At 41.9% G+C, this 24,195-nt stretch overlaps 1 protein-coding gene across 1 annotated transcript in view; it reads left to right on the top strand.

The window, feature by feature from the left end:
- Nucleotides 1-2,772: 2,772 nt before the first annotated feature.
- TSHR (thyroid stimulating hormone receptor) overlaps nt 2,773-24,195 on the top strand; it is an 86,680-nt gene continuing 65,257 nt past the window's right edge. Inside the window, exon 1 of the mRNA XM_045823102.1 lies at nt 2,773-3,176. Within this exon, the coding sequence (XP_045679058.1) occupies nt 3,007-3,176 (170 nt within the window). The 5' untranslated portion in view covers nt 2,773-3,006. The remainder of the gene's footprint in view (nt 3,177-24,195) is intronic.

Raw genomic sequence — 24,195 nt, forward strand, 5'->3', positions numbered from 1 at the left:
AAGACTTGGAGATGTGAAGATCTGGGCACAGATTGTTCCAGGCATAGAGTTCAGCAGTAGCAAAGGCCCAGAGATGACAACTTGTCTTGTCCCAGGTCCAGCAAAGTGGCTGAATGCAGAGAACAGGGGAGCATCTTGTGAAATGAGACTACGCAGTTGAGTAAGGGCTGGACCTTGATGGCCAGGAATCAGCAAACTGTGGCTTCCAGGTCAAATTCGTCCTGAGGCCTATTTCGGTACAGACTACAAGCTGAGAATGACTTCTACATCTGTGGAGGTTTATATAAAGAGAAGGAGACATGACAAAGATGATCTGTGGCCCACAAAGCCTAAAGTATGTACTATCTGATTCTTTACAAGAAAAGCTAACCAACCCCTATAGTGGGACGTTACTGGTCAGGTTAAAAAATTTACATATACCATTAAAGTCCTAGAGCAGAACATAGCCAGGAAAATCTCAGATATTCCATGCAGCAATATTTTCACTGATATGTCCCCTAGAGCAAGGTACATAAGGGAAAGAACAAACAAATGGGATCTCATCAAAATAAAAAGCTTCTGCATGGCTAAAGAAAACAGCATTAAAATGAAAAGAGAACCAACAGTATGGGAAAACATTTTTGCCAATGATACCTCAAACAAGGGTTTGATTACCAAAATAAATAAAGAACTCACATGATTCCACTCCATGAAGACAAACAACCCAATTAAAAAATGGGCAAGAGACCTGAACAGATACTTCTGCAAGGAGGGCATACAGAGGGCCCAGAGACATATGAAAAGATGCTCAGCATCACTAGCCATCAGAGAGGTGCAAATTAAAACTACAATGATATACCACCTCACACCGTTGAGAATGGCCATAATAAACAAAGCAAGAAACAAGCATTGGAGAGGTTGTAGAGAAAAAGGAACACTACTGCATTGTTGGTAGGATTGCAGGCTGGTGCAACCTCTATGGAAAACAGTATGGAATTTCCTCAGAAAACTGAAAATGGATCTGCTGTTTGACCCAGTAATTCCACTGCTAGGATTATATCCTAAGAACCCTGAAACAACAATCCAAAAGAACCTCTGTACCTCAATGTTCATAGCAGCACAATTTATAATAGCCAAGTGCTGGAAGCAACCTAAGTGCCCATCAGTAAATGAATGGATCAGAAAACTGTGGTACATTTACACAATGGAATACTATGCAGCAGAAAGAAAGAAGGAGCTCCTACCCTTTGCAACAGCTTGGATGGAGCTGGAAAGCATTATGCTAAGCGAAATAAGCCAGGTTGTCAAAGACAAATACCATATGATCTCACCTTTAACAGGAACCTATTCAACAAAATGAACAAGCAAGCAAAATATAACCAAAGACACTGAAATAGAGAACAGGCTGACGGTGACCAGAGGGGAGAGGGGAGGGGATTATAGGGGGAAAGGGTGAAGGGTTCACAGGAACAATTATAAAGGACACATGGACAATAATGAAGGGAAGGTGGACACAGAGGAGGGAGGTAAGGAGGGCTGGGGTCGTGGGGAGGGGTATGGGGAAAAGGCAGAAAACTACTTGAACAACAATAAAAAAGGTTTAAATTTTTTAAATTTACATATAATTTTATTTTTCTTAATTGTATTTCTTTTTTATTAAAGAATGGTATTCTACTGTATGGGTGTATCACTGTTTATCCCTTGTCTTATGGAGGAACACTTGAATTGTTTCCAGTTTGGTGTAATTATGAATAAAGCCACTAAAAACATACAATTTAATGAATTTTGACAGAGTATATATTTACTTATTTCTAGTATAATTAATATATAGAACATTTCCATAACCCTGGTGAGTTCTCTCCTGTTTTTTTCTGATTATTCTCCCCTAAATGTTATTCTGAATTCTATCACCATAGTTCTCCTTTCCTGTGCCAGAAATTCATACAAATGGAATCATACAGTATGTGAAGAATTGATGTTCTTTTTACCCCAAGATGAATTAGTAAGCAAGTGAAGACCTCTCAGAAGGAAATTGGCACAACCTGATTTATATTTTAAATTATTATCTTTTGGCTACTGTGTGAAGAATGATGAGTAGGTGATAGTGCACCACTTAAGTATTCTTTTTCTCTCCGTCTCTTCTGGGTGGATAGGAAGCGTGTGCCTCAATAAAATTCCTGGGTGGACCAGAATCTACCTGCGGGTTGCAAATCTATCCCGCAAAGCGGAACTCAAGAGTTCCCCAAGGCGCCGGAACTGTTCCTGCCATTCGCAGTTCTCCCCAGCAGATGACTCCAGAGCCTCGTTCCGAGCCGCCTGGAGGAGTCTGCCAGCCCGCTGCAACGCGAGCTGGGCGCTGCCAGGTGGCTCCTCGCTGCATCTCTGCGCCAAGCGGTCCGGGTTTGCGCTGAAGTTGGAATACAGTGAAAATCATACAGGAGTGTTGCGCCCCGGCTTCAGCTGCACATCGGGCTGGTATCAGCAGAGGTGCCTCCCTTAGGACAGAAGCAGATCGACCCTCGTCTGTCCCGGACATTCCGCAGGGACTTTGTCGAGATAGAGAGTGTGTGGGAAGGAAGTGGAGATGATCCTGGCAGGCAGCGCTTTTAGGAGTCTACCCACAGGGCAAGGTGGCCCGCTGGATGTAGAGACCAGGAAAGGAGGGGCCTTCTGAAGTAGGCTTTGGAAAGAACTAATGGGAGGAACGTATGGGCCTGGTTGGTGAGCAGGGTGGGGACAACCAGGACGGGTGTTAAATGTCAGGGAACAGACGGAGTGGGCTGCGTGGCTTTGGGCTGGGAAAGTAAAGCCAACAGGCTTGTTTGCCCGGAGAGTTGCCTAGAGAAACAGAACACTTGAGAGCCTCTTCTGTCCCCTCTCCAGCCTCCTCCTTGGTGCTGAAGTCACAACCCCAACGAGCCTTCTCCCACCCTTGTCCCTCTCCTGCGGCCTGAGGAACCCGAAACGCGGAGGGCTGAGAATGAGACGATAGTGAAGGATGAAGAAATAGCTTTGGACCCGTGGAACATGAGGCCGATGCCCCTATTGCAACTGGCGCTGCTTGTCGCCATGCCCAGGGGCCTGGGGGGAAAAGGGTGTCTTTCTCCGCCCTGCGAGTGCCACCAGGAGGACGACTTCAGAGTCACCTGCAAGGATATCGACCACATTCCCAGCCTACCGCCCAGTACGCAGACTCTGTAAGTACCTGGGAGAGGAGAGGGTAGAGTAGGTCCCGGAGGCCGAGGGCAGCTGCAAAAGTGGACCTAAGTACACGAAAGAACTTGAGAATAGGCCAGAGGGGTCTGTGTGTGTGCGCGCGTGCTATGCGTAAAAACTCAATCCCAGAAGCTTGGGATTGCTGGCACCATGTTATTAATGACACAGAAAAAAGTAGCAGAACTTGGGTACAAGATGAAAGTGAGAGCCGTTCCTTTTAAAGAGCTATTTCTGCATCTTCCCTACTCCTCACCCAGGCTGAACTTAGTTTTACCCCAGATATTGATAAGATTAATAGTAATTCAAGAACGGACTTTTTAAAATCTTATATTGGAGAATAAACATTGCAAAACATGTATTTCTCCTTCTAGTCTTTGTGGATGGGAAATCATCTTTGCTGGTCTACTATTCATCAAATCGTTGACAAAACCTAATCAGGGACTCTTTTTCAAACATACCCTTTGTACTTTCTATGAAGGTAACTTTGTGTGAGCTGAGCTACTTTCTCAAATGTGACCTGTCCACTGACATGGTAGATCCAGAAATTTCCTTTGAGATAGGCATGGTAGGGGGATAAAGAGATGAAATTTCATTAGTTATATTTTTTCTGCGTATTAAATGTCACCAAAAAGTGTCAGATGGTTACTAGCCTTATTGGGGGTGATCACTTCATAAGTTATATAAATGTCTAATCACTATGTTGTACACTTGAAACTAATGTAATATTGTTTGTCAACTATAATTCAAAAAAATTATTTTAAAAACCTACCAAATTAGAAACTATGTTAAGTCAGTGTTATGTATGTCTGTTCCTTAACAGACATTTAAATCAATGACCATTGAAAGGATAATTGCAGACAAAACTAAGGTGGGGGAAAAAGCTTTCTTGAGTGGTTAAAAATAGAACAGAAAGAAAAAATAATTTGTTAAGTGATTGATGTTTCTGTACTGGTATGTATATTTCTATGCTCAGAATTATCTCAGTTTTTTATCTCTTCTGGATTAATTAATGCCTCATCCTCCAAATACGGCTTTATTCTCCATGCTCCAAATACAGAATAAAATACGTTCTTTACTCTTGATTAAACCCCTGCAGCGACTCTTCCTGTCCTCCAGCATGAAACTTTGGTACAACTTACAAGATCCTTTAAGAATTCAGCCTTTCTCTCAACCTCATGGTTCCTAATCTCTTTGACTTCCCTCTCCCACTAAACAGAACTCCTGGCACTTTCCTCAAAGTTCTTTGCCCTCACAACTGTCTTTGCCTTTCCTCCCACATTCCATTGCCCTGTCTTCACCTGGCTAATGCCTACTTCAAGATGCAGATTAGCATTCAGTTCCTTGAGGAACGGTTCCTGATCCGTGACCCCTAGGCTGGGTGAGCTCCCTCCATACAACATTCTGTGCAGGAATCCTACCTTCCTCCTTACACATGCACGGTGTACTTTTCTGTAACATATTCCCTTGCATGCCTGCCCAAGCAGGAAGTGAGCTCTGCTAACACAGAAACCCTGTCATTCAACCCTGGAACTACTGTGATGTTAAAAAAAAAAAAAAAGCTTAAGTGAACGAATGAACAAATAGGCTAGTCTCATTATTCATTGTGGAAATAAAGAAGATCAGAGACATCACTTCTTCAGAGACATTTTTAAAGATGACACAATTTCACATCAGTGAAGAAAAATGAGGCTCTGGCAGTGGAAGGGAACTTGGAGTCACCTGGTTAATTCCACCAAATGAGGAGGAGGAAGGGTTGCGTGAGAGTAAGAGCAACAGAATAGGAGTCAGGACACCCGCATGCTCTTCATCCCCCTTCACTAACTGTGGAATTAGGTCAAGATCATTTATTTAGGAGGACCCAAGTTTCCTTCTGAGTAAAACAGAGGGATTAGCTAGGTGCTTTCTGATGTCTAGAATGCTGAAGAGGGAATCCACTGAGTCACAAAGGCTGGATAAAGACAGCAGCAAGGAGAATCTGACCTTGAAAACAGTTGGGGAGGACCATTTTAAAAACGAAGTTATTCTGAGATAAGAAAGAGAAAATTCTAGAAAGGCATGGGTAAAAATGGTTGTTCATTTAAACAGTGACCAGAGCCATCTACAACAGTAGCAAAGTGATTTTCAAAACTCTGGGTGTTGGGGGAGCAGGACCCTTGTTAAAGGAAACTTTATGAGATAAGTCGTGCGTGTAAAGCTATGTTGTTATACTGCACTTATTACTATTCTCAGCCCTTTACATAAACTCAACCCACTGAGTCCTCCCAAAATATAGAGTAAACAATTTTATTTTTCTCATTTGATAAATGAAAAAAACTGAGGAGTAACAAAAATGATGCAATTTGCCCAATGTCTCACCATTTGTAAGTGGTGAGGCCAGGTCTGAAATGCCGCAGTGCTGCGCCCGTGAAACACCGCTCCCAGATGACAGTGGGTCTCACCCTGTGAGCTGCTCCCCAGTATTGTCATGAGGCTTTGGAGTAAGAAGATTGAAAGGTAATTGATGTCCAATAATTCACAAATAACCTCGGGGGGCTGTTGGCTCAAGAAATATACAAGAGCTCAGAAAACAGGAGGATAGGAGAAAAGGAAAGGAGGGAAGAACAAAGAGAGGAATAGGAGGGAAGGAGGAAAATACAGACTATATCTATGTTATAGAAGACACTCCCTGCTGAAACAAATCAGATCTTTGTCATTAAAAATTTTTTCTGAGTGGTAACTGCTTTTCTGAATCTAGATGCTGTGTTACAGCCTAGCTGATTGACAAATTATTTTGGTGGCGAGACCAATTTTTCCTAAGCCTTGTCTTCTACCCATATATTATGGTCCTGAAAGGTAAACAGATCACCTCTTTCTGCACCACCCAGACACCTGCCACATGGTCTGGTGGACGGGTGGGAGAGAGCTATCTTGTTTGTGGCTCTCATTGAAACAGTGGTTCTGAGTCCTTTTCCCCACCTCCCTGTTTCAGAGGGGCATGATGCCCTCTCATTACAAAAGTGGTTCTCACTAGGTGGTAGGTGAGGAAGAGCTGCTGTCCCTACCCCTGCCCCCCTCATGGAACATTCTACAATCTTTGATACATAGGTAGTTTGAAAAAATTTGCTCCTCTCAATTGAGACTTACTGATCTAAAGGAATATAAGTGAAGCAAGAGAATAAAATTTAAATCTAGGCATATAATTATAGACCATATTGTGTCAAAACCAAGGATAGCAAGATTGGCCCATCACTCTTATTCAGAGCGTTGCCATTTGCTACCTGTGTGCACGATTGGACTTTCCCTTCTCTGACTGGGAAGGCCAGTAGGGTTTGACAGCCATTCCGGATTTGTGTGGATTCTTCCTCCAAGTGCTGCCTTATCATGCCTGTCCTTTCAACGTACCTGCTTTTAGTTTCACGATGGTGACAATCTGTAATCACCACCCCACTCTTTCCACTACCCCCACCCCGACCCCCACTGTCTGGGGTCTAGCGCCTCAGTGGAGCAATGGTTTGCTCATCACACACTTGCGTGCTTCAGAAATGTTTCTGAAGGAGGTGTCTCGGCTGTTGTATTCGGATTCTGGTCTTTACTTTAGTTTTTAGTCATTTGCATGCTACATCGGTGGCTCTAATGGATGGGCTGTCCCAGTGTTTTCTAAGATGAAAACAATCATTCACTGTCTTTCAGGATTTTTGCCGCGTCCCACCCACGCAGTTCATTAAAGAGATACCAGTCCAACACAGTGTCCTTGGGGGTATCACAAGGACTGAAAGACCATGGAAAAGGGAATCACTTTCTCGCTGTAGGATTCAGTGTTGCTGAATGCCATGTGGGCATTCCACCTAAAATAATCTCATGTATCTCCAAGTTACACCTGTTCCACATTTCACAATTGTTTTGGTCATAACCTGAGTAACACTTGGTTTTCAACCTCAAGGGAAGCCGTCTGCTTTAGCACCGGCATGTGGCCCAAACACTGTGTCTTACAAAGGTGGCTTCCCTTCATGCTTCCAGGCTCCATGATTTCTACTTTATTCTCTGTGTGTGTGTGTGTGTGTGTCAAGGTTTTTGATGGTAACAGAAAACCCTGTCTGTCTGTCTTAGGGAGGAAAGAAATGTTTTGAAAGAATAACATGTAACTTACAGAGCCATCGTAGAACCAGGCTTTGACAATATACCAGGGCCCAGGGCAGACAGGAAGTTGGAGCCATAGCCAAGCATCTGGTTGGAACAACTGCATGGACAACACCTCAGCCAGAGTCACTGGACATCTGTGGTGCTGGGCTCCCAGGTCCACAGCTACCGAACGATCTACGTGCTGCCATCAATAATTGCTCAACTCTTCCTGCCTCTTTGAATCACTAGCTAGAGAGTAATATCCTACGTGAGAGCATCTGATTGTCTGGCATGTGCTACCTGCTGTGTCCTAGCTGCTGGGGGTAGAGAGAGGGAGGGGGTTCCCTCCTCCCACTTTTGGCATCTGTAGTGGCAGATGCAGAACTGGGTCTTTCTAATATTACACACAATGGGGAAGTGCCCCAAAGAGGGGTTATGTACCCTCAACATTGCTTATCACTTCCTTCATTCTGCAACTGTTAATTAAGCACCAGCCATATGCTAGACACTGTGCTACACTCTGGATTTGGTGAATGACAACAACATGTCCCTGTCCTCAGGGGTCTTACAGTCTAGCATGGAGGCTGAATATTAATCAGATAATCACATAACATGATTATAATTGTGTACGTGTGCTGAGAGTTTACTCGGTGCTAATGGGGTGGGGGACTGACTTAAACTGGTGTTCAGGGAAGGCGTGAGCTACATCATGAAGCCGTAGCAGTGGGATTTAAGGAGTTTCATGGGGTGGGAGATGGGGGTTGGAGAAGGGCGTGGGGAAGTGATGTTCAGGAAACGGAACTGCTCATTTGAAGAGCTTTGAAGAATTCCAAACTGAACAGTGAAAGAGTTTGATCTATTCACCTGAGATTAAGATACTTAGCGCAACAAAATGTGTTACTACCTTCTTCATAACACACTTCAGGTCAAGGTGAATTCTGATGTCTGTGGGGGCAACTTTTGTGCACAAAAACACTGGGGCTAAGCACTGCTAAGGCATACAGTGGCGGGCATGGAAGGAGGCCAGTGGAGAAGGATGCGGTGAGGAGGCAGTGCTGTGTGTGCTGCAGGGCCCAGCTCAGCAGTCCAACCAGCTCTGCGGGGGCCGTGCCCAGTCCGACCTGTTTCTGTCCCCTCCGTCCACCACGCCTAGTGTTTTCACCTGTGTGAACAAGCCCTGACCACCCTGGAGTCCATTGTCTTATATCAACTCTGATACAATAGTACATATAGAAAACACTCAGAATACTTAAAACATATTGTTGAATGAATGAATTTTATCTGGAATTATCAATTAATTGAAAAAGAGTTCCCCCCTCCAGAGCTGAGAAGTTGTTAACTTGAATTGATCTACTTGATAATTTTAATATTTCCTTGTTGTAGGAAGTATGTTTATTATCCTTCAGATTAAGATGTATTAACCAGAGGGTTAAGGGCTGCCTGCGGGGTGCATGGCTGTTCTCCTGGGAAGCTGTAATGAAGTGAAATTTTGTATACGAGCGCATCAGTGCACTGCTGAGAGAATCTTTAACCTTCCTCGGATTTTCAGAGGCATCCTCGGCTCCCACAAAAAGTCAAGAAATTCTGTTTTGAAATACTTCGGCTTTTTTTGTTTGACAAGTATATATTTGCTATTAATTATAACTCAGTTTTTAAATTTTTATTTTTTAAGATTGTTTTATTGTTATTCTGTTACAGTTGCCCCAATTTTTCCCCCTGTGCCCTCCTCTGCCCATCCCATCCCCCACCCCCACAAATCAATTCCCACACTGTCGTCCAAGGGGCATTCATATCTGCTCTTTAACTAGTCCCTCCCCCATTTTTATTTTATTACAAAGAACACTAAAACATATTTTTAAAATACATAAAAATTTCCTGACCTTGAACTGTGGTGTTTTTTCCTCTGGAGTACATTATTACTTCGTTATGCCTTACACTTAGCCCTTCAATAGGCTCTTCATGCCAAAGTTCACTAGAAGTACTTAAAAATGGCTTAAAAATAGGGTTTCAAGAGCCTACCTACTGCCTCTTATCTACCTTAAATCCTTCATACTGACTCTGTTTCCATTTTCATTGATACTAGGTGGTATGCTTAATTACTCTATTTGTCTTTCATTACTACAATTAAAACACAATTGAAGGAAATTTTAAGTATGGGAAAAATGGTACCATTTGTTCAAGGTTGCAAATGGGATTTTTAAAGGGTTCCATTTAGATATGCTTGGCTTGATTTCTATTGAATCCTTAAGAATGTTCAGAGTATCCCAGAAATTTTCAAAACAATTTTTTTTCCTTAAATGACAAAGCAGGCATTTGTGTTTTTTAAACTGTCTTATAAATGTTGTTCTCTTACATGCAGTAACATGTAAATATGCCCTGGATTTTTCTGCTGCAGCCCTATTTAAAATATTTTACCATCAGAATATTCCAGAAACTCAAATATTTTATCATCTTAACTAAACTTTCTACACCCCTCCTGCGCCTGGAAAGAGCTCCCTATGTCCCAGTTTTTCTTTCAAAAACACGATCTCTGTATTTATGATACAGGAAGCCTTTGGCTTACATCTTGTAGCCATTAGCTTAATTCTACCCACACCTGAGTGTTATCATAATCACTCAGCTCCAGAGAGGGGACTGAAATTGTCTCTTCTTATTGCCAGCTACTGTGACTGTGTATTTTGTTATTTCAGTCTCTTGTGAACTGGAAAACAAGAAGGCTAAGTGTGGGGAAAGGATCTGTACAGGATAACCAGGACCTAAAGGGAGGGCGTAAACGAGGGGCTGTCCTGTGACAGAGTCCTTGGTGGGCTTTACGACTCAAGTATTTCTTTCTCAACAACCTTCCCAGCTATTTCTGGGTACATGGCCATGGTCCAAAGATTGGAGATGACCAGAAATCTTACCTCCAGATAGGTAGCACTTCACTGTAGTTAGTTTTTCTCCCTTTCTACTATTCTTCTTTCTTTTTTCAATAAATATTTATTGATTATTATATACAGGTACTATTCTAGGCATTGGAGATATATAATAAATGACCTCATTGATCCCACATTCTAGCAGGGGGAGATAGCACCCCCAAAAGTAAAACACATAGAATGTCAGATGGTGATAAGTATGATGAAGAAAACAAGAAAGAGGGAGGAAGAAGGAATGCTGGAAGTTGCATTTTAAATTATTAGGGAAGGCCTTATTGAGAATATCAATGTTGGTAGAGAAAATTCTGAATAAACACAAAGGCCCAAACGCAGGGGTGCATGGGAAGAAAGCGCATGGTGTGTTCAAGAAGTAACAAGGAGAGAAGCGTGGCTGAAGCAGAAGGAGCTGTAGGAGATAAGATCGGAGCAGTTACAGGACAGATCATGTGGTACTTTGCAGATCATTATAAGGCATTAAATATGTATATATTCTAAATGAGATAAGGAACTATTAAGGACTTTGAGGCCAAAAAAAAATGTCCACGATCTGATTTAGATTTTACTGGGATCATGTCGCATGTGACCTTGGTGCCTGGCTCCTTTTACTTAGCATAGCATTTTCACGTTGCATCCACACTGCAGGGAAAGAAAGAGTGTGGGCGATCAGACAAGGAGCCCAAAGGGAAAACCGCGGTAAACAAGCCAAGCTCTGAATGCTTTCAGGACTTTGCAGTCAGGTTCATTTCTAACACACCAGTGTAGAGAGCAGCCTTACCCCTTAGATACGATCATCTGAACACCAGCATTTCCCATACTCATTCTCAGAGGCGTAGAGCCATGAAATCACTTTCCCAAGTTGAAGGTTTTCAGAGTCCCCGGTCTGTGAGGGACAGTGTTCTTAGCCAGCTGGCTGAGGAACACCGTGCACTTATCCCTTCTGGATCCCATGGCAGTCTTAGTCAACACTTCTGGAAAGAGGTGACTTAATGGCAATGCTTAGTGTAGCCGCTATTCATTAACTCTTTTACCCTTTAAAGAGCCAATACTTATGCAAAGGGCTTTGTTGTGCTATAGGGAAGGTACAGAACTCAAACAACATCCTGTTTGTAATGATGTTTCTTATCATAATATTGGCTTCTATATCTTATTTTATTCCTCCATTAAAAATTTAACCAATATTCCAATAAAGAAAATCTGCTAAGAATTTTTTTGTAAAGGTTAAATGAGAAAAGTAAATTATTCTTCCCCTTGTGTTTACCGGAGCTTACTTCTCAGCTATTTCTTTCCAACCCACTCTGGGCTTGGGCGTTGGGGCAGATGTGTTTAAAGTCTAGCTCTCTACCAATTCACTGTGTGGGAGACTCTATCTGTGCAATTCACAGGATGAATAAATTAGTAAGATCTGCTCTACCCACACCATGGAGTTGTTATGAGGAGCACGTGAGGTAATGCTAGTAGCACATATGTGAAATGCCTGGTAAACCAGAATAAAGCCTTGATCACAGGTGAACTGTTGTCACTAATGTGGTAGTGGGTCTGAGACCTTTGAGCTCTGCCCTGATTTAACCCTGCTCTCATTTATTTAGAGAGGGAAACTTCCATGCAGGTATGAGGCTTGAGGGCTATGCAGCTTTGTTAGGAAGAGCAAATACTCATCCACTATGCAAAGGGGACATTTTAAAGATTTAGACAGTTTCTTATCTTCGTCCAGAGATAGTCATCCCTAGGGAGTTACTGTTAGTAGGGTAAAGTGGCTGAAATTCTGCCTAGGATATCTCTGTCCCAACAGAGCCCATAAATCTGTAAGGAGGATTTATCTATTCTGTGTCAGATTTTGGCTGAAAATCCTGTTGGTAGTTTTAAACTCTCCAGATGCCCCTATTTAATGCTTGGCTGGCCTTCTTGTACAGCATAACCAAGTTGCCATTTCACAACCACCCTCTATCCCTGGGATATAGAACAATAAATCCTAAAGCTCAGAAATGTGCCCTACGAAGCATGAAAGGACCTGTTAAGGCTCTGATTCAGTTCTGTGTGACCACAGATGTTCCATGGTACTTACTACAGAAAGTATGTCTCTCATGACCAAGAAAAATAGGGTGACTTGGGGGTGCTGTGCTTTCTGTTTGTAGTGTATCCAGTATCTTCATTTTCAATAGCAACAAAGTAGGGTGGGGAAGTATCTTGGATAAAACTCCGTCAGCTAAAAGTCATGGTGAAGAGTAGAGGATGGAAGTTTCCCACACAATAAGGAAATCATTGAATGGCTATGCAGGACTATTCATATGGTAAGAGTGGGAAATAGAAGTGGAGATCCAAAGTCAGGAGACCTTCAGCAGGTTATGAACATTTTAGCGAGGCTCTTTTCATCTCTGTGCCTCATCTTTTATAGCTATTAAATGAAAACTGCAGGGTGGTTCTGCCCTACTTCTAAGTACTGTTGGGAAAACCAAGGACGTAATTGTTCAAGTGTACAAGGGGCTCTTCATTATTCAGGGTCTATCTTTCTCATTCAGCAGAGTAAAAATATGGAGAGTTATGCTTTCATCAAATATTTTGGAGAACACAGATTTATAATATAGGGGTTTGAGAGAATTAGATTATAACAACAAACAACAACAAAAAAACACCCTAAATTCTGAATTTAAAAGCATCTACACCCATCCTCTGTTCCTGTATTGTACTCCTGTAACAATGCAAGAGGGGCGCCTTCATGCTCCCTGATCTCCTAAACCTGCCTTGACTTTTTCCCTCTCTCTTCTTTCCCAGATCATTTCCACTGCCATCTAGACACACTCAAGTCTCCTTCTGCTAAAAAAAAAAAAAAAAAAAAATCCCTCCATAGTTCTTACATCTTATAGGCTTATAGCTCATCTACCATTCCTACTTCCCTGTCTGGTTCCTTCCTTCACAGCTAAACATTCATAGAATTTTCTCAAGTTGCTCTCTTGCTGTTTTTACTTCCCACTCATTCTTTTTTTAACATTGGAAAAGTGTGAGTTTTATTGTATGTAAATTATGTCTAAAAAAATGTAATCTAATATACCATTCACTCTTTAGCTTAGTGCAGTCTGGCTTCTACCCCTGTTGCTCAACTGAAGAAGCTCTTGCCAAAGTCACTAATGATATTTGTTGCAAAAATCCAATGGGCATTTTTAGATCTTTTCCTAGATTGAACCTTCAGTAGATTTTGCTGGTGTTGACTACTTCCCTTCGTCTCCTCTGCATCACACACCTTGATTTCCAGGTGCCTCAGACTGGGTCTCTGATCAGCACAGCGGGTAGGGCTGCTGCTGCACAGTGAGGGTAGACAGTGAGACACTGAGCCGGGTAGGTGCTCCCCTCCACACCTGCCACAGCCCAGCACTCGCTCTGTGTAGATCGATTTCTCCATACACATTTTGAGAACAGATCATCCAGGATTTCAGTGGGTCTGTCTTCCTAAGGAGAAATTTAGAAGAGACGTCAAGGGGATGGGCTAGAATCCCTGTTGCTACAGTTGGTTGTGGGACTACAATTAATATTTATGATCTCTATTGTCCACTGTCTATTCTAAATTCCCCTGACACTCAGCTTTCCCCTCTGCTGGCCTTGATGACTTATCTGATGTGATCTAAGATCTCATTCCTGAGGGGTCTGAGCCTGTGGTAACCATACTCTTCTCAGGCTAGTGTTGCTTGACTTGTCCATTTTTGTCACAATTGAGCAAGTACTATGACATGGCCAAGTGGATTCCTCAATCCCACACATATTCCTCCCACTGTCTTTGTATAACAACTAGCTTGCCTCTTCCTGCTGATTGGGATCAGTTACTCTGATCCTTATGTCTGTGGACATAAGGAGTCTACAATGTCCAGGTAGCAGTCATTGCTTGTAGTTCCCTGCAGAGCCTAGAACTGTAGGGATGAGAAACACAGAATCACTCAGTTGGTCATTCATTGGCTATAATGGCAACTGAGGCCACTCCTGCCTCTGCCCCTTGGTTCCCGGACCCATATACTCTTCCTAGCAGGATACAATATCCAAATAGTTTTTAATTCAATGTATAATCTGCATGATGATACCTTATCATGGCAGAAGTATTGCTCATAAGTTGGCACTTCAGGTGTGCCTTTGGCAGGCTCTTTTATTGCTCTGTAAAATCAATTGCTTTTGGATGCTGTGGTACTTTATATGACCAGTGGATCTATGACCATGGCTCACCTTCCTATATCCTTCCCTGTGAAGTAAGGCTCATGGTAAGATGCTCTGTTAACACGAGGTTATATGTCTAGATCAGTCATTTTGAAATCTCCCTGATAGTGGCATTGTCTGCGACTCCAGAGTCAAGAAAGGTAGACAGCTGCCAAGAATAAAACTATGACAATAAAACACTGGCCCTTCTGGGAAGAAAGAGCTCAAAGTTGTCATCTTGCCACGAAGTTGCCATGTGGTTGGACTTTCAATGGTATTACTAGCCATATCAGCCTTGATACGTGGGGGACCATAATATTGACATATAATATCCACTCTGTTAATGTTCCAATCATACTAATTCTGGAGTAGTCGATGACAAAGGGCAGTTACTGTCATCTGATCAAGTCATTTGGTCTCAGCTGTTCAATGCTTCTTCTCTGGTGGCTACTTTCTGGTGGTCCTTAATATATAATACAAAGTTCTTCCTATCTCATACCACTCTCATATTTTTATCCACATGCATCTAGTGCAGACTTTTGTATCCGAAAAACTCTGATCTTTTTCTTCCCAGGCCCCTGACCAGCTGACCAATCCATTTGCTCATGTTTCCATATATATATATTTTTTTTTTCTCTCTCAGTCTACTTTTCCACAAAATCCACCCATTGGGAAGATTTTCATTTGAGGCTGTCCTTCAAGGCCAGTTCCACAGGCAGCTGATGTCCATTTTAGGTGGGCAATCTGAACCAACATCTACATACCAAACCAAATATTCCATTAGTCAAGTTCTGGATTTTTCTTTTTTCTTTAGGCTGCTCATATGTGATACCTCATATAACCATAGGTGTAGGTCAAGGAAGGGGTGGTGCTGTGATCTTGGTGAACTTAGGGTTCTGGGTTACATGCTCGTACAGTTTACTTATGCTCTATAGTCCTGCTCAGGTTTGCTCTATATGTATCACTCTCCATCTGATTAATTGCTGCTGAGTCTGCCTGATATCATGACTTAGTCATTCCTCCAGAACTCAACTGATGATGGGCAGTTTAAGAAGCGTGGTCACTTGGTTTCTATGGTCAAATGTTCAGTCTTAATGGACCTAGTAGCCCAGTAGTATACCAAAAACTGTTTTTCTGTACTGCAGATGGTGTGGCCTTGCTCCAGAACTCCATGCGACTGCATTTTGAATATTCTGTGAGGGCTTACCTCAAACTCCACACTACAATACCTCTTTTTCCACTATTAACACCTCCAGCACAACAAGTTCTACCAGATCATATGGTCCAAGTGCTTGTATTACAATCTGGTGTGCAGAGTCCTGCTCAGTTCCTACGCTGGCAGACTTCCATGGCAACTGATACATGGACACAGCAATCCTTGTACTGTTGTCCATTACATGAATAAATCACAGCTTATTTGTCCATTCTCCTACAGATGGATAAATAAAAGTATAACTCTTAGCTATAAGTCCAGAATTTGGTCTTCAACTTTTTCTGGTTTCCCATGGGATTAGATTAGGGTCTTCACATTTAGTTTTCAATTGTCCTCCACTTTTCATTATCTGTCTATACTAGCGTTAACACAACTCAATCATTGCTTTCCTTCACTTCCCTCACTCCCACCCCAACCCAGCTCAAATGCTTGTACTTTCTTGAGCCTGAGTCATTGCACAAGCCAGGGCAGCTCCCCCTGCAGACCGTTCTTCCAAGCCATCACTGGTGAAATGTTAGTAATTAGGCTGCCACCTTGTGCAGGGACTGTTTCCCATGTGCTACCCAGTATGGGATCCTCATTACCAATTGACAGAAAGTGATTCATTTTACCTCCTGCTCTCTTGGGCCTCTTTTGGTACTGAGTGTATCAGTGCAGTTATTCTGGGACAAATGCTGAGATGGAGTTGGGAATGCATGGGGTTCGCTGAGTTGGGGTGGTGATGGTAACAATGATTAAAGATAAAGGAAGAGGACAGGGATTTGAAAGGGACAGCCTCAAACCGTGCTGCACATCTGACAGAGTCTGCCAACCCTAGGGGGAGCTCTTGAGTGAAGATTGCCTGTTTGAGGGTCCCCACATTGGGCATCACAGCCAGGCTCTAGTGCCCCTGCTGAGCTCAGCCACTGGCTGTGGGCTGACCAGGGAGATTAGGGCCTTGGTTCAGACATGGACAGATACAACACGTGCTAGAGATGGAGGCTGCCAGCAAATATCCTCTTGTCAGCTAAACAGAAAGATGATCCACAGAGGGTGACCAGAGTGGCATGTCTCTGAGGCTGCCACATGCCACATCTATTGTTTTTTTCATCTTTTCAGTTTTACTTCCTTACCGTTTATTTTACAATCTTATTTTCCTCTACCTAATACTTGATGTTGTTTCTTAGGTTCTCTTCTCATGCCACACTTCCACCAGCTACACCGTCTACTCCCATTCACACACCAAATGAGATTCTAATGAATTTCAGTGTTAGACTTTAGGCTAGGTTTCTCCTGAACACTGGTCTATATCACCCAACTGCCTATTTAGATATCTTACAGACTCCTAACACACTTAGCATTTCCAAAAGTGACCTCATTATCTTCTCAGTCAAACTCTTTCTGTATACTCATCTCAGTGAATAGATCACTATTTGCCCAGATCTTCAAAAATGACAGCACATAGTTATCCCTAATATTGTCTTCTCTATCATTCCTAATATCAAATGCATAGTCATTACCAACCTAAATATGTATTCAATGTGTCTCCATTCCATTCTTGCTATTGCCATCAAAGTTCATACCACCGTCACTGTTTTCCATCCGAACCACTAAAATGGACCACTATAAATGGAGTTTCTTCTGTCCTTATTAAACGTAGTAGTCAGAGTAATAAATACAGAATACAGAATGTACTGTGGATGGGGTCTCAGTTCCTTGTTTAACAGAGGTTATTGGCTTCCTTTGCTCTCAGGAGAGCCTAACTCTCCAGAATTCTTTTTTTCAGAGCAACGCTGCCTATACAATTGTTTTATCTTCACTTCTAGTTTATTGGTGTCTAAGGTCAGGGATTGAATTTTATTCACCTTTGCTTCCCTTATAATACCTAACCTAGTGCCTTGCACATAGCAGTTTCACAAAATTGTCCTGGATAGAAATGAACTTCTAATGCACTGGCTAGTGGATATTTTTAACCAGTAGTCATCTTGTTCTGGGTTCCCTAGAAAACAAAGTCTGATGCAGAGGCTACTTACTGATGTGAGAGTGAGGAAAAATAAAAGTAAGGCAGGGAGGGCTGCTGCCTCCTTCCAAATGAGACGTGAGAAACTCAGTAGGTAACATGGCATGTGCGCCTGCACAGCCACATGGGGTATCTGTGGACAGGCTCTGTGGAAACCCATGTTTCAGGGCAGTTCATAAGAAGGAACTTACCCGTTCCCTCCCATCTCTTCTTTTTCATTGACCAAAGTTACTCTCCTGCACTTCCTTTGTGTCATCTGGCCCCTTGCATGGTCCCCTGGAAAGTCAGTTCCAGGTGCTGTAGGGAGGCTCCTCATTTGAGTCCAGAGTGGCCGAGGATGCGTGTAAGATGTGGCCAACAAACCATCTATGCCCCTTAGCCTGTTGTGACTGTTACTGTGTTAGTTTTCGAAATATACTGATGCTAGAAACGCAAAACTGGTGGCAGTTTTCTTTAAGAGAGAAGCTTGAAACAGGAATAATTGTTCAATGTTTTATACAAGTAAATGGGGACATTCACGAATAAGAAGATTAAAATACAGACTGGACAAGTCCTGATTTTTCCTCTCTCTTAACCAAGAATAATTTGCAAATCCATACATGGCTTTTAAAAAAATCTGTATTTTCTCCTCTGATGTTGTGATTCAAAATTAAAAGACCTATAAATGCCTCTTTAGAGTCCATCTTTCTAATCTGTTACTCCCTGTCCCCATTGTAACTCATACCTGCAGTGAAAGTTGCTCACCCATGCACATGACAAAAATCACTTAAGTGGGGAAAGAATTTTTTTTTCAAACAACTGGTTTTACCTACTTACAAAAAAGACTTGAGAACTTGGACATACTTCAAGAGCCTCTGAATGTTTTTCTTTAACAGAAATTCCAGCCCAGATGTTCAATAACCCAGGTTTGTTTTCAAAGAGGAAATAAAGAAACAAATTTCATAAAGACAGGCCAAAATTTGAAAGCAATTAATGATGACAGGGCCAAGGATTTGGCTCCATTTTATTATTAACCCCACCACTCTTTCCAGATTTTAGTGTCAGATATCAGAGAGGGAGAAGTAAAACAACGTCTGGGAATTGACGATGAAATTCAACTTAATCGGGGCATTTTAAAGTCGTGTTCAGAGTAGAGGAAGAGTAATTGAAGGATCTACTGACTGCCAGAGGACACTGTAAAGTTAGCAGATGACAACAGATGACAAATAGGAGCCTAAGAAAGGTCTGTTCATAGACTTCAAACTTTGAAACTATTACAGACCAAGGTCAGCTGACATATTGGTGGAGAAGCTGCTTTAAATTAATTCACACCAACAAGCCCAATGAGTTTGGGCGATCCACTCATAAATCTCTGAGGTCGCTATGTGGAATTTCTGGGGAATCTTGAAATATAAATGTTGGACCAGAAAGGATCACTTAGTTTTGGTTTTCTAAAACAAAAAACAAGAAAAGGAAAAGGTACTTCATATTTTCTGAGGCACTTTACTGCTCTGAGCTTCTGGTTCTCCTGTAAATTGAAGATTATCCACCAGAATTGTTTTGAGAATTAAATAAGATATGCAAGCTAATCATAAATTCTAAATCAACATAAAAATGTTAGCAATTATTTAAATCTTTTTCTTCTTTTCGTGTTCATTGCCCTTTACCTCTGTAGCAGATTTTAACATGTTGCAAGATGGAAAAGTTTGCGTCCAGTTTCCTGACTCAAATGTGAGACACTCAAGGAGAGAGGGTGTAGCATTTTTTCGTGTGACCCCACAACTCAAAACACTCACTAGCAATTACTGGATGCTTAATAAATACTCATTGAATGAGACAAGCTTAAAAAATAATCTCAGCAGGCTGTGCTACAAATCAAAATGTGAGGAATGATAGATAAGTATAAACCCTGCATTTAGCTCTAGATAGTAACTTGCACAATTACAGGGGTAACTGTAAAAGTAAATTGGAAAAGTCCTAGCCCAAAGTTCATGGTTAAAAAAAACCCCTGAGAACTACAGTTAACTATCAAAAATTCTGAGACAGATGGAATTTCTAAAAAATATTAATATTAATTTTATTCAGAGTACATGGATTGAATCAAGAGAAATAATAATCTCACACATTCAGTGCAAGGTGGATCACGTTTTAAATGGAAGTTGAGCCCTGGCCACTGTGGCTTAGTTGGTTGGGCATAATCCTGCAAAGCAAAATGTTACTAATTTAATTCCTGGTCGAAGCACATGCCTGGGTTGCGGGTTCAGTTCAGTCAAGGCACTTCTTAAAGGATTGATGATTCTTTCTCACATCGATGATGCTTTCCTTCTGTTTCTCCCTCCCTTTCCCTCTCTCTAAAAAAATTAATAAATAAAATATTTTTAAAAATTAAATTAAAGATAAAAATAAATAAAAGGGAGTTGACAAAGCAGAGTAAATTCAGGCGCTAGCCAAGAGGGCAGACAGTACTCCATGATACAGTGAAAAGAGTTGAAAGAGCCCAAACAGGGCCCTTGGGAAGAGAGAAAGAAGCAACAGATTTGGGCTGTCTTCAGATGTTTAAACCTATCCAGTGTTGCCCTGGAGGTGGAACTCAGACCACCAATAAAATTCCCCCTCCAGGTTGCCTTGTCACATGTCAGATTTAGGTCCAGTAGAAAAAGGAATGGCCTAATGATCACAGCTGATCTCAGCAATGGAATGGGCTCCCCTTGAGGTGGAGAGACCATGTCAGGGGAGGCATTCGGCTCAGGCTAAACGCCTGCGGCTTAGACATTTCTTGCAGTCTCATCCGTGCCTACCTTAGCACTGCATACACAATCCATATTCCCTAGTACTTTTCACAGAGTGATGCCAAGGGAAATAATCGTACTGAACTACAAGTGTATGCCTGCTCTGCTCAGTTTACAGTTTAGAATGGGCCGGTCTTTTTAGAGTACTGATCTCCAGATTTAATTCATTGTGTATACCTATCAGTGAAGTTTTTGAACATGTCTTCCTAATACATACATTTATTTATAAATTCCATACTAATGTGCTAACTAGCACATCTTATACAGGTCTATAAAATACACACAAAGGTGAAAAGTATGAGATGAGGAAGTGTTCACATATTTTCTTCCTGCCTGCAAGGGTCATCCTGGCCACTCTGCAGAGCACATACTCCCATCTCAAATAGCTGGAAGACCACCCTGCTTGGTCTGAATTACCTACATATCAGCCTTAAGGGTTTGTTTTTTTTTTTTAATTTCCCACCCTGGCCAGGCAGCTCAGTCGGTTAGAGCAATGTCCTGATACGTCAACATTGTGGATGTCGTGGTTGCAGGTTCGATCCCCAATCCAGGCACATAGAAGAAGCAACCAATGAATGCATAAATGGGTGGAACATCAGATCAGTGTTTCTCTTTTTCTCTCTCTCTAAAAAAGTCAGTCAATAAGAATTTTCCTATTTTTCTTTTCCCTTTTCTCATGTAGATAAAATTAGGATTTTTTAAAAGATTTTATTTATTTACTTTTAGAGAGGGAAGGGAGGGAGAAAGAGAGAGAGAGAGAAACATCAATGTGTGGTTGCTGGGGGCTGTGGCCTGCAACCTAGCCATGTGCCCTGACTGGGAATCGAACCTGCAACACTTTGGTTCGCAGCCTGAGCTCAATCCACTGAGCTACATCAGCCAGGGCAGGATTTTTTTTTGAAAAAGAAGAAGATTAAGTGAGTTTTTGGAATTTTTGTATATGTCTTTTGTAAGTCTTTATTTTAAAAATTCTTAAATCCATTTCCTGTTGATCCTGCATGCTTTTGATTCAAATTTTCTGACTTGTGTCTCAAGAACGTGTGTGTCCCCTTATAAATACAGTATTTACATGAATGCATCAGCAGGAACTGAGTCAATCGTTCTTACTCCTTTCGGTCAAGCTTTCAGTTCAATCTCTAAGTCCCAACATAAACCCAGCAGCCTTGCTTGAGTATTTAGATGCTCTTTGCTTCCTCGATGTCTTCTCCCTTTCCTGGGAGATTTGAACTATTTTTAAATGAATTATTATGCAATACGATGCCACACATTCCCTCTTCCACACACAATTCTTCCTTATTCTTGGGAACTTTCTCCTATGACCTAGGAAGTGAGTGCAGTTTGTTTATTGCAGAATCTTCTGACCCACGTGGCTCTGGCACACTACCTTTTCAGCCCACCAGCAGAGGGAGCATCAAGAGATGAACAGATTGCATCTCAGACGTTTACTTCCAGTTGACTAAGGGGCAAGAAACCTCCCACAGATTCAGACCTTGTCCTCATTGGGAAGAAGTGTTCTAGTGATCAGAAAAACCTGGGCTTTAAGCAATGGCACCACCAGGAATCCAATCTCTTGCCTAAGACTTCTTGGGGTTCTTACAGCAATGAAGGAGGGAAGTCTCTTTTATACTGGTTTCTCCTTGGGCCTCCATGACCCCTGTCTTCTCAAATCCTAAAGAAATAGATCGTGTGATCAGAGTTGAGTGGGGCTGGAGGGATGGAGAGAAAAAGAAAAAAGTTTCTTTTTGTACAGCTTCCACTCACCAAATATGGTCTTCCAACGCAAATACAAGGCTTAACATTGGTTTACCAAGTCTCCTAATCCTCCACTCTCTGGGTACCCTGAGACCAAATCAGTAAGCTGCTACAACTCAGTTTCTTCAACTATAAATAAAACAGTATTACTATTTTTATTTTAAATAATTTTGCTACCACTATTATCATCCAATTAACTTCTATTTTCTGTTTTTAATTTCACTGAATCTACATGTCAGCCCTAGTTGGCAGATTTCATTGTTCCCCTTTTAAAGATGAGGATACCAAGGTTTAGTAAAGTTCAGGAACTCAGTCAAGGTCAAGCAGCTAGAAAGGAGCGGTGCTGGGAATCAAACAAAGGCTGTCTGACCCCAAAGCCCCATTCTCTTCAACTGCCGTCAGAAGTATTACTCTTCTTAGGGTGATACCATCTGACAGTTACTTTACACCATACAAAGTACTTCAGCCTTTGTTATCCCCACCTCGGAATAATTCCACGTGCTGAGCAGGACAAACATTGGCATCTGCCCCTGCCCATCCCTCTTAACCCTTTTAGTTACTATGTAAAGAAAAAATTTTAAAATATTTTATTTGTTTATTTTTAGAGAGGGAAGGGAGGGAGAAAGAGAGAAACATCAATGTGCGGTTGCTGGGGGCCGTGGCCTGCAACCCAGGCATGTGCCCTGACTGGGAATCGAACCTGCAACACTTTGGTTCGCAGCCCGAGCTCAATCCACTGAGCTATGCCAGCCACGGCTGTAAAGAAATTTTTTAAGAAAACTGAAGCTCAGAAAATGCAAAGGGTTTTTCTGGGGTTAGTTAGATAACTAATGGAGTTGGAATTACGTGGACTTTAGTCCTGTGGTTGCTACACCACACTGTTTGTCTCCTAGAGATAAAGACACATTGCCTCTGAGCAGCACCTTATCCCTAAAATGGTCATTTAAACCCTGAAGTTTCTGTGAATGCAAAATAGATGGGAATAGCAATAATAATAATACCTATGTTAACTACCTCAATGTTATTACAAAAATCAAATGAAATACGATACATGGGTGTTTATGGAATATGTAGACAATACACAAACCAAGATAATATTATTATTAGGATTATCCTGCCATAGAAACTAAATTGTCTGGCTTCCGGTAAAATGGCAAGACTGGGCAGGTTAGTGTTGAAGACCATTCACCTCCCCACTTCCCAGATTCCCAGGTCCTGCACGCACTCCTGCTGGCTTTGTCTTGCCTCTCAGAAAACAAAAAATGTTCCCCGCAAAGGCATTCAAAGGTATTGGAAGAGACATATTGGAAGAGACAGGAAATCTTCCATTTTTACTTACATTTGAGGCTGCTTGCTTTGACTGTCCATGAGGTGGCATTTACCTCTTTGCAGGCCACCCACAGCTCCTGCTGCCCTCAGGGCACTGGAAGCAGTTTCATTGTACTTTAGAGGGAAGCCTTGAAAGGCAGGTGAGTTGTCCTTACAGCACTATAAATGGCCTCAGTGCCCATTGATAGAGTTGGTAACAAAGATTAATGAAGCTGTTTACAATGAAGAAACAGAATCTTGGCACTGATCCAGGCACTTGACATGTGGACAAGAATGTACTGCTTTTTACATGCAATTTGTAAAACAAAAAGTAGGCTGTTTCTATTCTTTTAAGAAACCGAGTGTGTGTCGATGTGGAAGAAATATAAAGAGCATTGGAGGAAGCAGGTAATCATTTCCTTGCTAGATTTACTCTTTCAGTTCAAGATTTTTTTAGTGCTAGCAGTATGCTAGGTCACGGAAATGGAATGCTGAGCAAGATAATTTGTTCAGGCTGCCACGGAATTGCATTCCAGATGGGTTGCCAGCGTTGGTCCAATAATCACAAGTACGGTGTGTTTATAAAGAAGACAAATGGGCTTCCATTATGACTTTATTCCTGAGCACACTGCAATAATGTCTTGATGTTGTTGCTTGTAAAGATCAAGTAGGGGCTACTGCCGCGTGTTAGAGAACTCCAGATGATGTCCAACAGTGAAAACCTTACATTTCTTAAATAATAGCTATCCTAAAAAGAAACTAATCTTGGCTCTC

This window comes from Phyllostomus hastatus, unplaced genomic scaffold, assembly GCF_019186645.2.
Source record: "Phyllostomus hastatus isolate PE091 unplaced genomic scaffold, TTU_PhHast_1.1 phas_scaffold_501, whole genome shotgun sequence".
NCBI lineage: Eukaryota > Metazoa > Chordata > Mammalia > Chiroptera > Phyllostomidae > Phyllostomus > Phyllostomus hastatus.